Raw genomic sequence first — 19,059 nt, 5'->3', positions numbered from 1 at the left:
GACACAATGGAACTTGAAAATGATATTACAATGCTAACAAGAAAAATCTCCCAATCTGCCCAGAAGAAATGAGTTACTTCCACCCATTGATACAAGTATCAATGTAAATCTATTTTCAACTTAATTTTTTTCTGAAAACAAGTGCAATATATGCTAGCTGTAAAAGAAATGCACCTTTCTAGAAAGGTATAACTTAAAAATTAATAAATATCTAGTAAGTGTTGCCCTGACCGGTTTGGCTTGGTGGATGGAGCATCGGCCTGCAGACTCAAGGGTTCCAGGTTCAATTCCAGTCAAGGGCATGTACCTTGGTTGCGGGCACATACCCAGTAGGGACTGTGCAGGAGGCAGCTGATCGATGTTTCTCTCTCATCGATGTTTCTAACTCTCTATTCCTTTCCCTTCTCTGTAAAAAATCAATAAAATATATTTTAAAAAAATCTAGTAAGTGCCTACTATGTACAAAATATTACATGTAGGAATGTCATAATGTATAAGACCAATGTTCTTCCAGATTTGTCTTTAGTCTATACCAGCCGTGGGCAAACTACGGCCCGCGGGCCGGATCCGGCCCGTTTGAAATGAATAAAACTATTGAAAAAAAAGACCGTACCCTTTTATGTAATGATGTTTACTTTGAATTTATATTAGTTCACACAAACACTCCATCCATGCTTTTGTTCCGGCCCTCCGGTCCAGTTTAAGAACCCATTGTGGCCCTCGAGTCAAAAAGTTTGCCCACCCCTGGTCTATACTAACAAAATATAGTACTTTTTTAAAAAGGAGACACATGATTTTTTTAATATTTCTTTTCATCGACTTTAAAAAGTACTTTTTATAGAAACACCTCAGATTTAGGGCTGTATCTTATAACCAATGTTATGTTGTAGTTTAACTGGATGGCTTTTCTTTCTCAGTGATGCATAAAATCGATGGCATCTTAGATTCAAGAAAATATATCTTGATCACCTATATTCATTTGTATAAAGCATTAACTCATTATTCATAGCTAAATGGTATTCTAATGCATGAGTGTAGCATACTCTACACTAATAAAATAGAAACATGGTAACTGGCGTACGAACGCTACCCTTTTCATTGGCTAATCAGCGAGATATGCAAATTAACTGTCAGCCAAGATGGCGGCTGGCAGCCAGGCAGCTTGAAACTAACATGAGGCTTGCTTGCCTCAGTGACAGAGGATCGTTGGAGGAAACCAATGTTCCCGGCCTGTGGCTGCAGGCCTCTGAGCGGGCAGTTTAAGAAACATTGTAACAAATACCGCCGGACTTCAGCCAGCAGATTCGCAACATTGTAAGCAAAGGCCAGAAACCTACTTTCAGCCGAGGAGGCCTAAGAGCTGGAGCCAAGCCTCAAGGTAAAGCTGGCCCAGAACAAAAAAGAAAAAAAGGAGCGGTTGGGAACTTAAGTCAGTCCCAGCCTGAAAACAGCCCTCAGCCCCTCACCCAGACTGGCCAGGCACCCCAGTGGGGACCCCCACCCTGATCCAGGACACCTTTCAGGGAAAACCAGCTGGCCCCACCCATGCACCAGGCCTCTACCCTATATAGTAAAAGGGTAAGATGCCTCCCGACACCAGGATCAGAATGACAGGGGGCAGCGCCCAAACCCCCTGATCGCCCTGCAGCTCTGTGTGTGATAGGGGGCGGGGCCCCAACCCCCTGAGCAGCCCTGCTCTGTGCCTGATAGGGGGGAGCTCCCCAACCACCGCCCCCCCCCCCACGGGCCCTGCTCTGTGTGTGACGGGGTAGAGCCATAAGCTCCCCATCGGCCCTGCCCTGAGTGTGAGAGTGGCGGCACCCCAACCCCCTGGTCGGCCCTGCTCTGTGGGTGATAGAGGGCGGTGCCCCAACCCCCTGATGGGCCCTGCTCTGTGTGTGACAGGGGCAGCGCCCCAACCCCCTGATTGGCCCTGCTCTGTGCGTGACAGGGGGTGGCGCCGCAACCTCCCCATCGACCCTGCCTTGAGTGTGACAGGGACGGTGCCCCAACCCCCCAATTGGCCCTACCCTGATCGTGACTGAGGGTGGCATCACAACCTCCCAATCTGCCCTGCTCTGTGCATGACGGGGCGGCGCCCCAACTCCCCAATTGGCCCTGCTCTGAGCCTGACCAGAGGCTGCACCTAGGGATTGGGCCTGCCCTCTGCCACCCGGGAGCAGGCCTAAGCCAGCAGGTCGTTATCTCCCGAGGGGTCCCAGACTGCGAGAGCGCATAGGCCGGGCTGAGGGACCCCCCCCCCCCCGTGAGTGCACAAATTTTTGTGCACCGGGCCTCTAGTTATATAGAAAGATACATTTAAGAGCTTCTAAAATCAAAGATTTTGAGTAAAAAAGGGCAAATATATAAGATGATGCAGAGTATCTTTTCCACAAATGATTTTTGTTTCAACAGCTTATTCATTTTGTTACCTTAGTTTTTAAGTCACAAACCTAGAACCTACAAAAAACTAAAAATACATATAAAGTGGCATTTCATGTCAATGCCTCTTTTGAAGATCAACAAAAGGTAAACAAAGTTGAACGGAATATAAGTAGAATCACAGAGCTGAAGGAAGAAATAGATGTAAAAAATAACTCCAAAATTTATGTGATGCTTGCGAGGGCATCATACTTGCAGATGACAACTGCTAATGATACCTTATCAAATTGATGCTTTCATTAGCCATTCTCAAGAAGAAACACAAAAATTTGCAAGGAGAAACTGACACCTTAGAATCCAGAGTGGAATCAACTCAATGGGTGTTAGCAGATTTGAAAGTTGTTATATCCAAAATTTGGGAGCAACATAAACCTTCAAGCTGATGAAAGTTAAACATTTTATAATATTTTAATAAACTTGAATATTGTTCAAATGATAATTTGCCTTCAAATGATATGGAAAGTAAAACTTAAAATTTTTTTTTCATTTATTTAATGTAAACTTGTCTATTTTCTTATTTTTTTTAAAACATATTTTATTGATTTTTTTACAGAGAGGGAGGGAGAGAGATAGAGAGTTAGAAACATTGATGAGAGAGAAACATCGATCAGTTGCCTCTTGCACATCTCCTACTGGGGATGTGCCTGCAACCAAGGTACATGCCCTTGACCAGAATCGAACCTGGGACCTTTTAGTCCGCAGGCCAACGCTCTATTCACTGAGCCAAACCGGTTTTGGCAGAAACTTGCCTATTTTCATGTCTTGTTTATTAATATGTTTTTACTGATTTCAGAGAAAGGAAGGAAGAGGGAGAGAGAGAAACATCAATGATGAGAGAGAATCATTGATCGGCTGCTTCCTGCACACCCTCTACTGGGGATGGAGCCCAAAACCTGGGCATGTACACTGATCTAAAATACTGGTGCGCAGGATAATGCTCAACCAACTGAACCACACCAGCCAGTGCAGTATACAAGGATATATATATATATATATTTTTTTTATCTATAATAATTCAAATTCTGGGGCTTGATTTAAAACTGTGAAAAGAAAAAACAATATAAGTCCCATTTAACCTAAGAAATACATATTCATTGTTGATAATCTGTAAAATAATGAAAAAAAGTGAAAGAAAAATGTCACTAATGGTTCTACCACTCTAAACAAATCACTGTTAGCTTTTAGCACATTACTTTCCGATCTTTTCTTGAATTATATTTTCTCAACACTTTACTATGAAAATTTTCAAAGTTGTAAGCAAGGCTGTAAAACTTTTATAATCCCACCACCTAACTTACCATTAACTTTTTACTACAACTCATTTACCACTAATTTATTCATCATTCCAAACCTTTGCAATAGTTAAAATTATACTGCATGTAAAATTTTATATCCTTATTAAAATATGTCTATATAAGTAGGCTCAAACTATTACATTAGTTAATTAAAACCTTTCAACAAATTTACATTGCAACCAAAAATATTCAACAAATCACTGAAAGCAGTTCTGCGTTTTTTAATTCTAATTCAAGGTTGAATACAGAGATGGCTCACTCAAGAAGCAAACTCAAGATGCACGATGAGGTTTTTAAAGCATTCACCATACCCCCTTTTCAACATTTTACATGAAACTTGCAACAGAGTATCTTTAAAAACGAGAGCAGCATTGACCACACCCACAGGTAGACTTTTAAGAGTGTAAAACATGGCTTTCCTTACTTTGTGATGACTGCCAAAATGATTCTAAATGTTGACCTGGTCTGCTGGTTTGATCTAAAAAATAAAGAAGAAATATAGTACAATATAGAGTATATTTAACTTTTTAAAAATATATATTTTTTATTGATTTTTTACAGAAAGGAAGAGAGAGGGATAGAGAGTTAGAAACATCGATCAGTGGCCTCCTGCACACCTCCTACTAGGGATGTGCCCGCAACCAAGGTACATGCCTTGACTGGAATCGAACCTGGGACCCTTCAGTCCGCAGGCTGACGCTCTATCCACTGAGCCAAACCAGTTAGGGCTATATTTAACTTTTTAAGTGCACATTTTACAAGAGAAAAAGGTGTACTCAAAAGAGCAAAAATACTCAGATAAACCCCAGGGAACACCTGAGTGCATAATTTTACAAGTTTCTAGAGTCAGGCTGTATCTAAAACATTAACTAATTAATTATCAGTCTTTCCCCTAACTGCTTTTTCTTTTTTTACTTTATTTTTTGTTAATCCTTACCCGAGGATATTTTTCCACTGATTTTTAGAGAGAGTGGAAGGGACAGTGAGAAACAGAAAGAGAGAGAAACATTGATGTGAGAGACACATCTATTGGTTGCCTCCTGCATTCAGATAGAGCCTGCAACCAAGGTACATGCCCTTGACTGGAATTATACCTGTGGTCCTTCAGACCAAGGGCCGATGCTCTATCCAATGAGCCAAACTGGCTAGGGCCTCCTAACCCCTTTAAAAAAAAGGACAGAGAACATTGTGTAAGGTAAGGGGAAATTTTGAAAGTTTGTAATAATGGATCTTCTTGAAATCATTAATGTCAATTTTTTTCTTAAATTTCTCCTGCACGTGGTCAATATATTATTCTAGTATGTTCTTAAAAACATTGTCATATTTAAGTGGAATTTAGAGGTAAATCTATTTAAAAGCAATCTGATTGCTATTTTGGCAACAGAAGCATTTGACACACTCAGGTATTGTGGCTAAATATCTATCTATCTATATAAAAGCCTGAGCACCTGGCCAACCGATAGCTATGACACGCACCGACCACCAGGGGGCAGATGCTCAATGCAGGAGTTGCCAAGCTGTGGTGACTTGGCAACTGCAGTTCTCAGGTGATGCATCCAGAACCAGAGAGGAGGGAGCCAGATTCTGGGGTGCATCACCCGAGAACCACCCTCTCACAATCTGGGACCCCTCAGGTGATACTGGAGAGCTGGTTTAGCCCAAGCCCTGCAGGCCAGGCAAAAGGACCCCGCCGGTGCATGCATCCGTGCACTGGGCCTCTAGTGTGTGTGTGTGTGTGTGTGTGTGTGTGTGTGTGTGTGTATTTTTTTTTAATCCTTACCCGAGGATATTTTTCCATTGATTTTTAAAAATTGATTTCAGAGAGGAACGAAGAGGGAGAGAGATAGAAACATCTTTTTTTTTTTTTAAATATTTTTATTGATTTTAAAGAGAACTGGAGAGGGAGAGGGAGATAGAAACATCAATGATGAGAGAGAATCATTGATCAGCTGCCTCCTGCATGCTCCCCACTGGGGATCGATCCCATCACCCAGGCATGTGCCCTTGACCGGAATTGAACCTGGGACCTTTCAGTCCCCCGCTCTAGCCACCGAGCCAAACCAGCTAGAGTATGGCTAAATATTTTTAGTAGTGTATCCCTATTATTAAAAAAATTTTGAGCATCAATCTCCAAAACCTATTTCTTCCTAACATTATACACCAGTACATGCATTACTAAAATAATACATTAACAAATGTGTATATTATAAAAGAAAAGACACTTTAAATAGATGAAATAGAAAAATATAAGCATGAAATGCTAATATTTTCTTCCTGCATTCCAATGGATCTTCTTGTACCTGTTCGCTGAAAACTAGCCCGAGATAATCTAGGAAGATCAGTATTCTTCTTAATATGTCTCATGTCTTTGTTCTTTAGCTACTTTTCTTCTGCATGTGGGTATGTGTGCTTCAATAAGAATATATTAGAATTCTCAAGGGACCACAAAGCCTGGGGTTTATGTAGTAATTTCAAAGAGCTATATATCTTGGTAGCAATAGCATTAAACTATTGGCTATATGAATGCTTAATGAGTCTCCAATTTTTAGATCTTTATGTATACATATGAAAACTAGTGACAGCACTTAATTTAAGTATTTACTACGTGCCAGGTAATTTCTAAGTGCTTTGCACATATAAATTAATTTAACTTCACAACCACCAAGAAGTTAAGCAGTTGCCTAAGGGCACAAACCTAGTAGTGGAGGAGTGAAACCCAGGGGTTCTGGCTCCAGAGCCCAAGTTCTTAACCACTATCCTAGAGTGCTGCATAGCTCCTTTGGGATTTCTCTATCAAGAAAGAATGGGTTAAAATGAGGAAGGATGGGAAATATGTAGAATACCAAATGCCCACAGACCAGCTTATGAGCTTATTTTTAAAGTAAAACGATTAAGTAAAACTTAGAAATTACAGAAATTCTCAAAGGTGGGGAGGGGAAAGTGGAGACAATCTTACATGGGGCTAAAATATATAAAATTACTCTTTATTTACAGAGTTGACATATTTGATCAGTGCCCTGTTAAGCCACAAATTCACTTTTTCTCTTCAGTAGATTCTTTCCTTGAAAAACTTTAAACACAAGTTTATGTGAATATTCAGAAATAAGCTAAAGTTAATAAGATAAAAATCTTCCACTTTAACTTATTGCTAACTTAGTGTGAATTTGAACAACCCAGAGATAAAAGTAGTTATCTAAGTACATTAAAACTTCTGAAAAGTTAAAACTCCTGGTAGTGTAGTGAATATAATGCCAATGTGATCAGTTTCCCTATCAAATTTTTTAAAAAACTACAAATAATTCTTCTTATGAGCATAAAAATATTGTAGTCCATAAATATCAAATCAGGCTAAAAAGTGATTTAATTGTTTAAGTATTACATGACATTCTATTTCTAACCAGATGTATACATGGAATCAGTAATTTTAATAAATATGAAAAAATATACAACTTTAAAAGTTATTAAAGATAGCTTATAGTATTTTTTTAAAAAGCAAATTCCCAGAATACCTTTATATTTTAACTAAAAATACAGCTCCTAAGTTAGGTGTCATATGTGTATAAAGCAATATTACCTCCAGAGTCAAGAGACTCCTTAACAGAAGTAACAGCACTATCAGAGATGTCTTGATCATCTTCTTCAGTGTCCCCTAAAAAGAAAGCAAGGATATACTAGTATGGTCTCTACTCAAATGCTCTAAATATCTGGATTAAAAAACAAAAACAAGCATTCAACATTAAAGTAAAATCTTTTTGATGATCAGATACAAAATTGTTCTTTATTATGTTTACTTATTCTGAGTCACAATGTTTTAAATAAGCTAAAATTGAGCTCATTTATTTTATGTTCTCTGAGGCATATAATTATATTCCAACAAATATTGAGAGTAATGTTTACTAAGATTATATTCCGAAGCTTGAAAAAAAAAAGAAAAAAAAAAGGGAGCATTGAATAGTGGAAAAATTTTACCTTATTAACTTCAACTTATTAGTGTGTAAATTCAGACAAGATTAGTATATGCACATATGCATGTCTATATATACATGCATATACATGTATATACATGTCCACACACAAACATTTCAATATGGAGGTGACTAATTTCAGAGTATGGTGAGCTTTAAAATGAACTAAATGGTACTGCACTATTCAAACATAGACTGGTTATGAGAATTTGAAAAACTGTTTTAATAACATAATCAAATGCCAGCATGTCAGAAACTGAAAATACTAGCTTTGCTTAAAATTATTAACTCAGACAAAAGATGCTTAAAATGTACAAAGGCTATCAACACTCATTCTATACTATTTTACGTGCCTATTTGACAGTTAAGATAAGCATGATTTTTTTTTCCCCCCTGGAGAAAAAGACACTATTTTCTGCTCTCACTCTTAAGTATCTATCAAAATTCTAATAATGGTAACAAAAAAAGATTAAGAATATACTGTATGATATTTTAAAAGAAAATACCTTCTTCGGAGAAATTGACCTTCTGTGGGACACTAGTGGCTTCTAGAAGAGAAAAGCATACATGTATATAACATTAAAGGCTAAAGCTTAGGACTAAAAACATCTAAATTAAGAAAAGGGACCATAAAGATAAAATGAACTATTTTTTTGTTAAATCCAAGAAGAATCTATTATTTCCCTCTACTCTATTTCAGGAATAAGTGTGATATAAACTAAAATCAGAAAGCTTATTTTTCCTTTACCCACAGGTCTATTTGTACTCTAAAATGTAACCTGTATTTGCAGACATTAGAATTTAATAAAATGAGATTGTCAATACCCACAAAATAACTTCTGAGATTTTGATTGGAATTGCATTGAGTCTATAGATTCACTGGGAAGAAGTGGCATCTTGACAATATTGAGTCTTCCTCTATTGATGAAAATGGAATTGTCTCCTTCATTTATTTAGTAGTTCTTTGATTTCATTAATTGGTTTTTTTAGTTTTCCTTAAGTCTAATACACATTTTATTAGATTTATATAAGTATTTCATTTTGGGGGATGCTGACAGGAATTATATTGTGTTTGTAATTTTAAACTTCTCTTGTTCATTGCTGGTATATAGGAAACGTGATTGATTGTATATTAACATTGTATCCTACAACCTTACTATATAATTGCTTATTAGTTTCAGCAGTTTTTGTCCATTCTTTTGAATTTTCTACATAGATGATCATGCCACCTGTGAACAAAGACATTTTTATTTCTTCCTTCTATATACCTTTTATTTCCTTTTCATGTCTTATTGCATTAGCTAGAACTTACAGCACAATGTTGAAAAGGAGCGGTGAGGGCATCCTTGCCTTATACCTGATGTTACTAAAGCTTTCAGTTTCTCATCTCCAAGTACATCTGCTGTAAGGTGGTCTTTCTGTAGACAGTTTTAATCAAGTTGAGAAAGTTCCCCTCTATTTCTAGTTTACTAAGAGTTTTTATGTGAATGGGTGTTGGAGTCTGTCAAATGCTTTCCTTGCATCTACTGACATGATCATGTGACTTTTCTTTTGTTTGCTGATACGCTAGATTACATTAATTAATTTTTAATAATTTTTATGTACATTTTTGGGGTTTGGTATTTCTGGTTCTAGCATATGGGCCAGTCACCGACATGTAGGTGGTGGTTAGGAAGTGGTTAAAAATAAATGTTTATTTTAATGAATGCATAGATTTTAGGATCACAGAATAAAAGCTTTTAAGTTAAGACTTTTGCTAATATGTCTCATACTTTAATAAAACATTACTTGGCAACTTAAGAAAAATCACCTGAAATTAGCACTTAATAATCAGATTTTATACAAGGTTTTAAACATTCTACTTGTCTTTATCTTTTTAACCTAAGCTGCAAAATATTTACAGGTGTACTGTATATTTAAATACCATCTGATAATGAATCAGCAGCATCTATGACTACGTAAGTTTTAATTTCATTTCCCTCTTTTGTTATTCAGCTTCCTGTATTTTAAACTTCTTGGCTGCTACATGCATACGTTTAAAACATTAAATAAATATACCCAGCTTGCCGAAACCGGTTTGGCTCAGTGGATAGAGCGTCGGCCTGCGGACTGAAGGGTCCCGGGTTCGATTCCGGTCGGGGGCATGTGCCTGGGTTGCGGGCATATCCCCAGTGGGGGATGTGCGGGAGGCAGCTGATCGATGTTTCTCTCTCGTCGATGTTTCTGGCTCTCTGTCTCTCTCCCTTCCTCTCTGTGAAGAATCAATAAAATATATTTAAAAAAAAAAAAAAAATATACCCAGCTTATGTGGCTCAGTGGTTGAACATCAACCCATGAACCAAGAGGTCACTGGTTTGATTCCTGGTCAGGCACATGCCCGGGTTTCAGGTTAGATTCCTATTAGGAGTCATGCAGGAGGCAGCTGATCAATATTTCTCTTTCATAGATGTTTCTATCTCTCTTTCTCCCTTCCTCTCTCTGTAAAAATCAATAAAAACATATTTAAAAAACATTGAATTGATATATATGGTATTATTCTTCTTTATGCTCATACAGAAGTTCTGATAAATTAAAATCCTTTTTGGAGCAATAATACCCTTAATTTTAAAAAGTTACCTGTGGCTCTGACAAATATATAGACACATGACAATAATTAAATGTGCTATTATGCTGTAACTTTTCCAACAACCTCAACCAATTACAAAAAGGTACTTTCAGAAATCCTAGGTCTTTGTTGCAAGAATAGATCACTTACAACCATATTCTCTGATGGAGACCACTAATTGTAACACTCTGTTCACTTTCTTTTGTATGATCGCAGTTTTTTGTTTGTTGTTATTTTTTAAAAATATGTTTTATTGAATTCAGAGAGGGAGTGGGATAGAGAAACATCAATGATGACAGAGAATCACTGATTGGCTGCCTCCTGCACCCCACCACACTGAGGATTGAGCCCACAACCCAGGCATGTGCCCCTGACCAGAATTGAACCTGGGACCCTTCAGTCCACAGGCCGACGCTCTATCCACTGAGCCAAACCAGCCAGGTTGTTTGTTTTTTATTGCGGTTTTTAAAGAAAATACACGCCCTGACTGGTTTGGCTCAGTGGATAGAGCGTTGGCCTGTGGACTCAAGGGTCCCAGGTTCAATTCCGGTCCGGGCACCACAAATAAAAAAGAAAAAAGAAAAGAAAATACAAAGTTCCTGGTAATATCTACTACTGTATAAACGTTCCTATTCCTAGAGATCTGTGGAATGTGTTGGTGTGAGGAGGGAAGGGTACTCAAGCAAATACAAGCTTTGCTTACCTTGGTTTTTGTCTGGGGGCAAAGATATGAAGATTTCATAAAATGAGATTATCATGCTTTTCTCAAAGGAAAGATCAGATAGGAGTCATTGTGTCTCCTTCCTATCTTCTTGTGCTATCAGTACAACCTCGTTTGGAGTGTTACAACAAATCCTTGTCCAGGCAAGGATGTACCTCTTTGAATGTACTCTTAGAACAAACAAATGACAATTTGAGTGATTTGCTGTCTTTATTCCTGCCATTGGTATAAACGAGGGGTCAGCAAACTTATTCCATATAGGGCCAAATGGCAAATATTTTAGGCTTTGTGAGCCATGTAAGTTCTCTGCAGTTCACATATATATGAATACACATATTCTCATAGATATGTATGTGAAATATAAGTATTTCACAAAATATAAATGTTTTTTTAAGCTCACAAACTGTACAAAAAACAAGACTGCAGGTCAGATTTTACTCAGAGGCTATAGTTTTCTGACCCTGGTATAGATACCTTTAAGAATAGTACCTGTAAAATTATTCGATGCCAACCATGCTTTTGAGAACAGTCAGAGTGGAGCAGCAGGAAGAAGAGATTAAGGAATAGCTTGAGGCTATTACTAGTATTCATGTTCCATGAATAACCATTTGAATATACTCCATTCTCTGTATTAATCTCAGAAATTTCCTTCAAACTGGAAATCACGTGATTTAAAGGTAATTTTTATTATAAAATACTTATAAAAATAATTTTTATTCAAACATAGAAAGTAGAAGTGCAGGACTATCTTAGCTCAAAGTCCTCTTCAAATTAAGAGTCTGACTTAGTCACCCAAATAAATTCAATAAATGAAAAAAAAAACAAAACCCTAATTTTAAAAGAAAAAGAACCTGACATAAAAACATTCTTTCTTTAAGTTTTAAAATAGAGCACTTGAGAAACTGGTGTCTGGGTAAAAGTCCACAATTGCTGTGTATTTTCAGTATCCAGACACTAAAAATCCTGAAGTCTCTAAAGAAATTAGCCTCAGCTTAAGTGAAAGACAAATTTTTTAAAAGCTGCAGCTATTTATAAAGAAAAATTAAGCCTCTCTCCTTTTGACTCATCTCCAAATTTAGAAAAGAACTGTAACTTAAAACTAAGTCTAACCACAATCAATGTAGATTCACTTAAAGCCACAGATCTTGGTGTCTCATGTCCTATATGAATAAAACACCGAAAAGAATTAAAACTAGGTCAATAAACATGGCGAAGGACACTAAACTTACCATAAAAAAAATTCCAAGTTCACTTCCTAAGTCAAGAAAAAAACCTTAATTGGTAAGTTGTTATCTCCTTTCTCTCAATAGTGTGACTTTAACAAAGGCTAACTAAAATGAAATGTATTTGTTCTTTCACGAATTTTAACAATAGGATAACAAAATACATAATTTCGAATAGAATAACCACCAAGGCTGTTAAGAAAGGTCTTGGTCATAGGGACAGTGCCCCACACGGTGAGATAATGAACAAAGCAATATTTTCAAGCCAGTGACCAAAAGTGTGCACTCCTGTATTCTACTGATAATCAGAATCCTCAAAAAGAACTTAGAAAAATTAGAAATTAACAAACCTAATTCACTCATTTCAGTATTTCCATTTGTTTTGTATGCTGAATCTGCAAGAGAGATAGAGAGAAAAAGATTAGAGCTTAAAAGGAAATGCATCATATGGTTCTTTACCACAGGTTCATCATCAAAACCATAACAGATCTTTATCATTGTAATACTTGATAGTCATAAAAAAAATCAATCTAACTTTTTCTTACAGAATATAACTGAGGAATAGAAAACTAATGTGAAGATAAATAAGCTTCCTTTTTACTTCCCATAATAAAGCATCCTTATGGGCCAAAAAACTCTGAAAATGAAGCAGCAGTAGACTTCACTAGTCTTCTTTCATAGCCATGAAATCAGTTGAAGGAAACACTCTTTTAAGGTATTAGTCAAAAAGAAATGTAATGGAGGCAGGGAAATTTTATAGCCCTGAGCCACAAAGCCTCTGCCTTGAATTTTTTATTAGCTTTATACTGGAAAGAATAAAAAGTCCCTGACCCTAGTTTGAAATCATCGTGCTAACAAAAAGAAACCTGTAAAAAACACCTCTTAAAAAGGCTGAAGAAGCAAGCCCTTTATATTGTTATATAAAAATATGTCACAATATATGTTAAATAAAAACAAACATTATAGAGGTGCAAAAATATTTATTGGGCTAAAGGGAGGAAAGATCATTTATACATGAATTTCCTTATAGCTCCATAAAATATCTCTGGAAGAATACCTAAGAAACTGACAAAATTGGCTGCCTCTGATGAGATGGGTGGGTAAAGAAGAGGGGGAGCAGGATGAATTTTCATTGTATATTTACAGTAACTTTTGAATTTTGAATCATAAAAATGAATTTATAAACTCCATTTATAAAAATGTCAAACCAACAGACAAATAATTTCTTACCAGATCGTGGACTTCTTAGAGGGGGTCTAAGCAGGTCGAGTACAGAATCTCCACCCATTACTAATATGGGAGAAAAAACACTTAAGAATATGTAAAATATCCAACACACTAGGTTTATTATACAGTCATCTATTAAATCAACAAAGGTGTTTCTGTGCTTTCCATTATGTTAAGTATAAGGATACACTAGTGAACTAGAGACAAGTTTCCTGCCATAAAAAATTTATGGACTTGATGGAAAAATTGATAATTTTTTTCAGCAGACCGTATTTGTATAAAAGGAAAGGAATACCAAATAAAACTCTCCTAAATTTCTCGGTTAGAAACCAAAATCTGATGCTATACACCTCAAATTAATATAATACTGAATGTCAACTGTAATTGAAAAAAAAATTTTAACGAAAAACAATCTGTATGAGCACAGAGAAGAAAAAAACAAAAAAAACCTTTCCTGCATGCTCCAGTGTGTGTGTGTTTGTGTATGTGTCTGTATATATATATGTATGTGTGTGTGTGTGTGTGTGTGTATGTATGTGTGTGTGTGTGTGTGTATATATATATATATATATATATATATATATATATGATACTTGAAGGAGACAAAGTACCAGGAAGAGGTATCAGATGATCAGTGACACAGTTATTTTTACTAGGTTGTTTTAGAAAGTGGCCTCTTTGGTTAGGTCTTTATTCTTAAGGGCATCTTAGGATAAATTTCTCTCAGACCACATCAGTGGCCCTACATGCAATTACAGAATATATAATATTCAAAATACCAAGTTAAACTGAAAGTCTATAATGCTATAAGGAAGAGGAAGGGCCTATCCTTAAACTTGTACTTAAAGCAAATCTTCCAACAAAGAGTGACTCCCATTTAATAATTCCTCTGCTAGACAGACTTTACAAGCATTTAATAATTCCCTAAATTTTTTTCCCTTTCATTCAGAAGCATGAGATGGGAGCATGTCAAATGCTGGATATAGAAAGATTTATAAAAGCACCTTTTAAAGCAGTAATGGCGAACCTATGACACACGTGTCAGAAGTGACACGCGAACTCATTTTTTTGGTTGATTTTTCTTCGTTAAATGGCATTTAAATATATAAAATAAATATCAAACATATAAGTCTTTGTTTTACTATGGTTGCAAATATCAAAAAATTTCTATATGTGACACGGCACCCCTGCTTTTCAAAATAGTTAAGTTTTAAAAACTTAAGTAGATTATCAGGTGTAGCCTACTTCCATGTTACACTGAGATACTAAGATGCAAATATTTTTAGACTTTAACATCTCTGAATTGGGATGCATCACACCATCTATGGCATATTACAGTTTACTGGCAGCATTTCTTCCTTCTAAGTGGTACGTAAAACAATGACAGTGTATCTTACAGATGATATCTTAGATTTCATGAAATGTAGTATCAAATGGACAAGACTGACTTTTCTATGCAAACCATTTAACCCATTTTAAATGAAAGGCAGGTTAGGCAGTTCACCCATTTATACTACTGGGTAGCTAATTATTACATGGGAGAGTGACAGTGATACTTGGGGAAAATGAAAGGGCCTTGTGACTGAGCAAGTTATGAGACACACAGTTATGTGACTAAATTAATACATATGAAGTGACTGGCCCTTAGTAGGCACTACAGTACTCGTACGCTGTCTTTCCTTGACACATTGCTTAATTCAATAAACAACTATTAAGAAGATTCATTGAAACTGAATAAAGTATGATTTGGGACGCCTGATGAACCAGGTTATAATCTGTACATAAAAAAAGTTGCTGGGTTACGGGAAAAAAACCAAAATCACTCTCTCACCTGAAGTCTCTTGTGTTCTCCAGACAGTTTTCTTTGAGACTGTTTGGCTTACAACAGTTTGTGGAGATAGCTCTTCCTCTAAAGAATAGATAAGACAATTGTCAAAATTCAGAATACATGATCTGGGTAGAGAGTATATATTCATGTTAATAGCAATATATGAGCAGAAATGCAAGTAATTCATTGCTTTAGAAATGTGAAATTAAGTTTACCAAAACTTACAAATGTACCTAGTCAGAACTACAATTAAAAAAAAAAAAACAAAAAAAAAAAACTCGTCCCCACTGATGCTTTACCACAAAAACATATTACTTTAAAAATTTTAAAAGATGGGCTAAAGCAGCAATTTAACGTGTGTGCCGCAAGAATTTTTAAAGCACACAATACCTGACTATTTAGGGACACTGACCTCTTTTCCCTTGGGTTTTCAAATTTTAAAAATGACAGCCATCTGGTGTAAGTGATTCAAAATTATGCCTTTTTTGTTGTTGTTCGTATCAGTCAAAAATATAATTTTTGGTGAGCACAGAATTTTAGTAATTAGTTTATGTGCACTATGAGATGAAAAAGGTTGAAAATCGCTGGGCTAGTATCAAATGATGTGGAAGAAAGCAGAAGAGTAAAAAAATGTTTAGATCCTTATAGATGTACTTAAATAGAGGCACATCCTTTATGTGTTAAAAATATTAACTGACACAGCTGCATTAGACTCTGTAGAAGAGTCCATACAATTTAACAGGTCTTGTTAAATAAAGATATGCAGAGCATTCTTCCAGACATTGAAGGAGATACAGAAGCACTATCAAACATATATGATAGGATCTCTGTCTTCAGGAACACACAGGGTGGAGCAAAAGTAGGTTTGCAGTTGTGAGTACCAGAAACAGAGTCCATTCTTGTATTATTATTATTTATTAATTACTGTATGACTTCCCATAGAAACAACTGTCTCGAGTGACTACACCCTATAGTAATTTACATATCTTTAACATAAAGTTTCCAAAATGAACACATCTTCAAATGTGTCAGCACTTCCTATGCCATTAGGTAAACGGGCAGCCTATTCCTCTACTCTAGGCTGAAAATCCACGTCCTCTTCATATCTATCAATGGTCTAAGTATGTAATCCCATTGTGATCCAGACCCCCGGCTTCTTACCTCATCGGTGCCTTACGTGGGCTAACATGAAACATCACCTGTGACTCTGCTAGGTGGGGGCCTGGGGGCAAGGTGTTGATTCGCCTGTGACTCATGTAAAACGACACACTAACTTTGTCAGCATCCTTCTGGCCCATTTGTCGGGCTACTACTACGTAATCGTTGGGATTACAATGAGGGCCCCCAGAGTGGCGAATGTTGGGCACAGACCACCACACGAGAAAGAGCAATCGGCTCCAGTCCATCAGACCCAGAGGGCTTCCAGTTCAAGATGACTGGCCGCCCCCACCTCGGTGTACGGATCTGGGCGGGGTCTCAAATCAATGCACCGACTACTCACAGATCCCCTCCCTCGTCCCTCACGTGGACAGTGCAGGGAAAAGACTGGGAGTTGAGTTAGTTAGAACCGTAATCCGCAGCTGGGAACTTTTGGCCTCTGAGTATGAAAGGAGGAACTATAAGCGGCTTTAGCAGAAACAGCCGCCGGCTAGAGGAAACCGAAGTGAAACAGAGCCTGGGGCGATCCGATGTCCCGCCAGCCGCCCGGCTCGCCGTCCCTCGTGAAGACGTGCGGAAAGGGGCAATCCCGACACCCCTAAACGGATGCCCAGGGCTTCCCGGCTCTGCTCGTTGCCCCGCGCGACTGCCTCTCGTCCTCCGGCCTGTGCCTCTTTCCCCCCTGCGGTCGGGGTGGGCGGGACGAGAGGACCCACTTCACCCGGGCGGAGGAGCCACGGGAGCCGGGGCGGGGATGCGCCCGTGCGGGGATGAATGAGCTCGGCAGGGACAGCCCGCCCGCCCTGCCTCCCTCCCGCACTCGCTCTCGGACTTGCGGGACTGCTACCTCCGTCCGCCTCACCTTCAGAGGAATGCGAGTCCCGTAACCGTCTCCGGACCATCACCGGCTGTGGCGGAGGCTGCTGTGAGTTCTCCTGCTGGAGGCGCGCAGTCCTTCGCGTTCTCATCTCCACGGCTTCCTGGAGTCGCGGCTGCCTCCGCGGCTGAGACCGAAGGTTGTAGGCGCGCTCTCTCACTTCCTCTTTCGTAGCATGGGGCCGGAACTCCTTTAGCTGGATTCGTTTTCCCATCGGAGATCTATCTTTGGCCACCGGGGGCTCGAAGTCGCCGTACACTTCCGGCGGCTCTTCCGAGAACCTCACTTCCCGCCGGGCGTGGCGTGACGGCGACGGAGTTCCGTGCGCAGGTGCGTCACTGCCGCCGCCCTGTTCAGGGGCGAGCCGGCGCCTTCCCTCCCGCAGGGGGGCTCGGGGTGTCACGTGCAACCCCCATCCTTCAATCACCGACTCCGCCCGCCGCCCGTCGCCCGCCATAGTTGTCGTAGCTTGCGTCTATCGCCCCTAGATGGTTTGGGGGCCCTAAGTTCACCTGCCGTTGGTGACGATGGCTTTTCGGGGTGCCGGGCGGTGGTCGCGGTGGTTAGGGAGGCAGTTGCGAGTCGCCGGGGCTGCCGCCTGCGTCGTCGCTGCTGTGCTGCAAACCCGCCTCTGGGCCCATGGTGTGTCCGAGGGCGAAGGCTGTGCGAGAGGCAGTGCCCTGCTGGGTCAGCTGCTGTGGGTCACTCCCGCCTCTTGGCTGCAGGCACCAAAGAGGAGGAGAAGAGGGAGGCGGCCTTCGCTGTCCTCGGCCTTGGAGGAGAGAGGGAGGGGACGATGCAGAAGGGACAACCGGCTGGGCAAATGCCGTGCCCTAAGCCCAGCTGCTCGTGGCAACTGTTGCCGGCGCGCGGAGACGCCCGCGCTGGCAGCCGGTAGCGAGTGTGGGAAAGCGGAGGAGACGGGATGGAGAAGTGTGCCCCCCCCCCCCCCCGGCTGTTGCGCACTTTTCCTGGAACCTTTTTGACCCGCCTTAGCCATGCCTGCAAATGCCCCTAGCAAGCAGGAGTGATGATGATAAAGATACTTTTGCAGGTGTCAGCTTTCCTTGGATTAGAATTTGGTTTCAGGCTCTTGATGAGAGCATTTACCCGGTTTTAAATTGTAAGTCACCTGTTGAGTGTAGAAATGGGAACGACAGGCACACGAGGGTGGGTTTCCACCAGTGAAGCGAACGCACAGCACATGTCATTCCTGGGAAGCTCTTCCAGCAGCGCCGTTCTGAGCCTGGGTGCTGTATTACGGACAGGGAAAGAAGTGAACGAATACATGGATTAAAGACAGCTGTAACTTTAACTTGTGATCCGTTATTTTTACTTTGATGCTGGGCATGACTCGATGATACTGCATTTGATTTGGGGATTCCTGTGTTTAAGTTTACTGAATAAAAAGCACTGTTAGTTTCATATCGGTATACCATACTTATGGATGTAGATAATTACAAATATGTAACCAGAGGGGAATTAAGTTAGTGTAAAGTCTGAAAAATTAAAAGATTGTTACCTTCAAAATATACACTTCAAAATCCTCCTCTTGGAGGATTCAGTGTATAGATTTTAAAAATTGAGTGATCCTGAAAATTTCGAAGGTGTCTATTTTTTTCCAGTATTTTAAATCACCTTAGAATGATTTTGAGCAACTCATTTGTTCAAACTGGGCACAAATTTCATTATAATAAAATCTTAACATGTTCTATGTT

The 19,059-nt window shown here is 39.1% G+C and overlaps 1 protein-coding gene across 1 annotated transcript in view; it reads right to left on the bottom strand.

Moving 5' to 3' along the window:
- The window catches only part of TOR1AIP1 (torsin 1A interacting protein 1), a 29,640-nt gene extending 11,346 nt beyond the window's left edge, over positions 1-18,294 (bottom strand). Inside the window, exons 1-7 of the mRNA XM_081112356.1 lie at positions 17,327-18,294; positions 15,310-15,387; positions 13,482-13,541; positions 12,602-12,646; positions 8,209-8,250; positions 7,312-7,386; positions 4,162-4,215 (exon numbers count right to left, since the gene is read on the bottom strand). Of these exons, the coding sequence (XP_080968482.1) occupies positions 4,162-4,215; positions 7,312-7,386; positions 8,209-8,250; positions 12,602-12,646; positions 13,482-13,541; positions 15,310-15,387; positions 17,327-17,798 (826 nt within the window). The 5' untranslated portion in view covers positions 17,799-18,294. The remainder of the gene's footprint in view (positions 1-4,161; positions 4,216-7,311; positions 7,387-8,208; positions 8,251-12,601; positions 12,647-13,481; positions 13,542-15,309; positions 15,388-17,326) is intronic.
- Between the last annotated feature and the right edge of the window lie 765 nt (positions 18,295-19,059).

Source organism: Myotis nattereri (genome assembly GCF_964212035.1).
Source record: "Myotis nattereri genome assembly, chromosome: 18".
Taxonomy (NCBI): Eukaryota; Metazoa; Chordata; class Mammalia; order Chiroptera; family Vespertilionidae; genus Myotis; species Myotis nattereri.
Note: the sequence above shows the minus strand (reverse complement) of the source record. Positions and strands in the feature narration are given on the sequence as shown.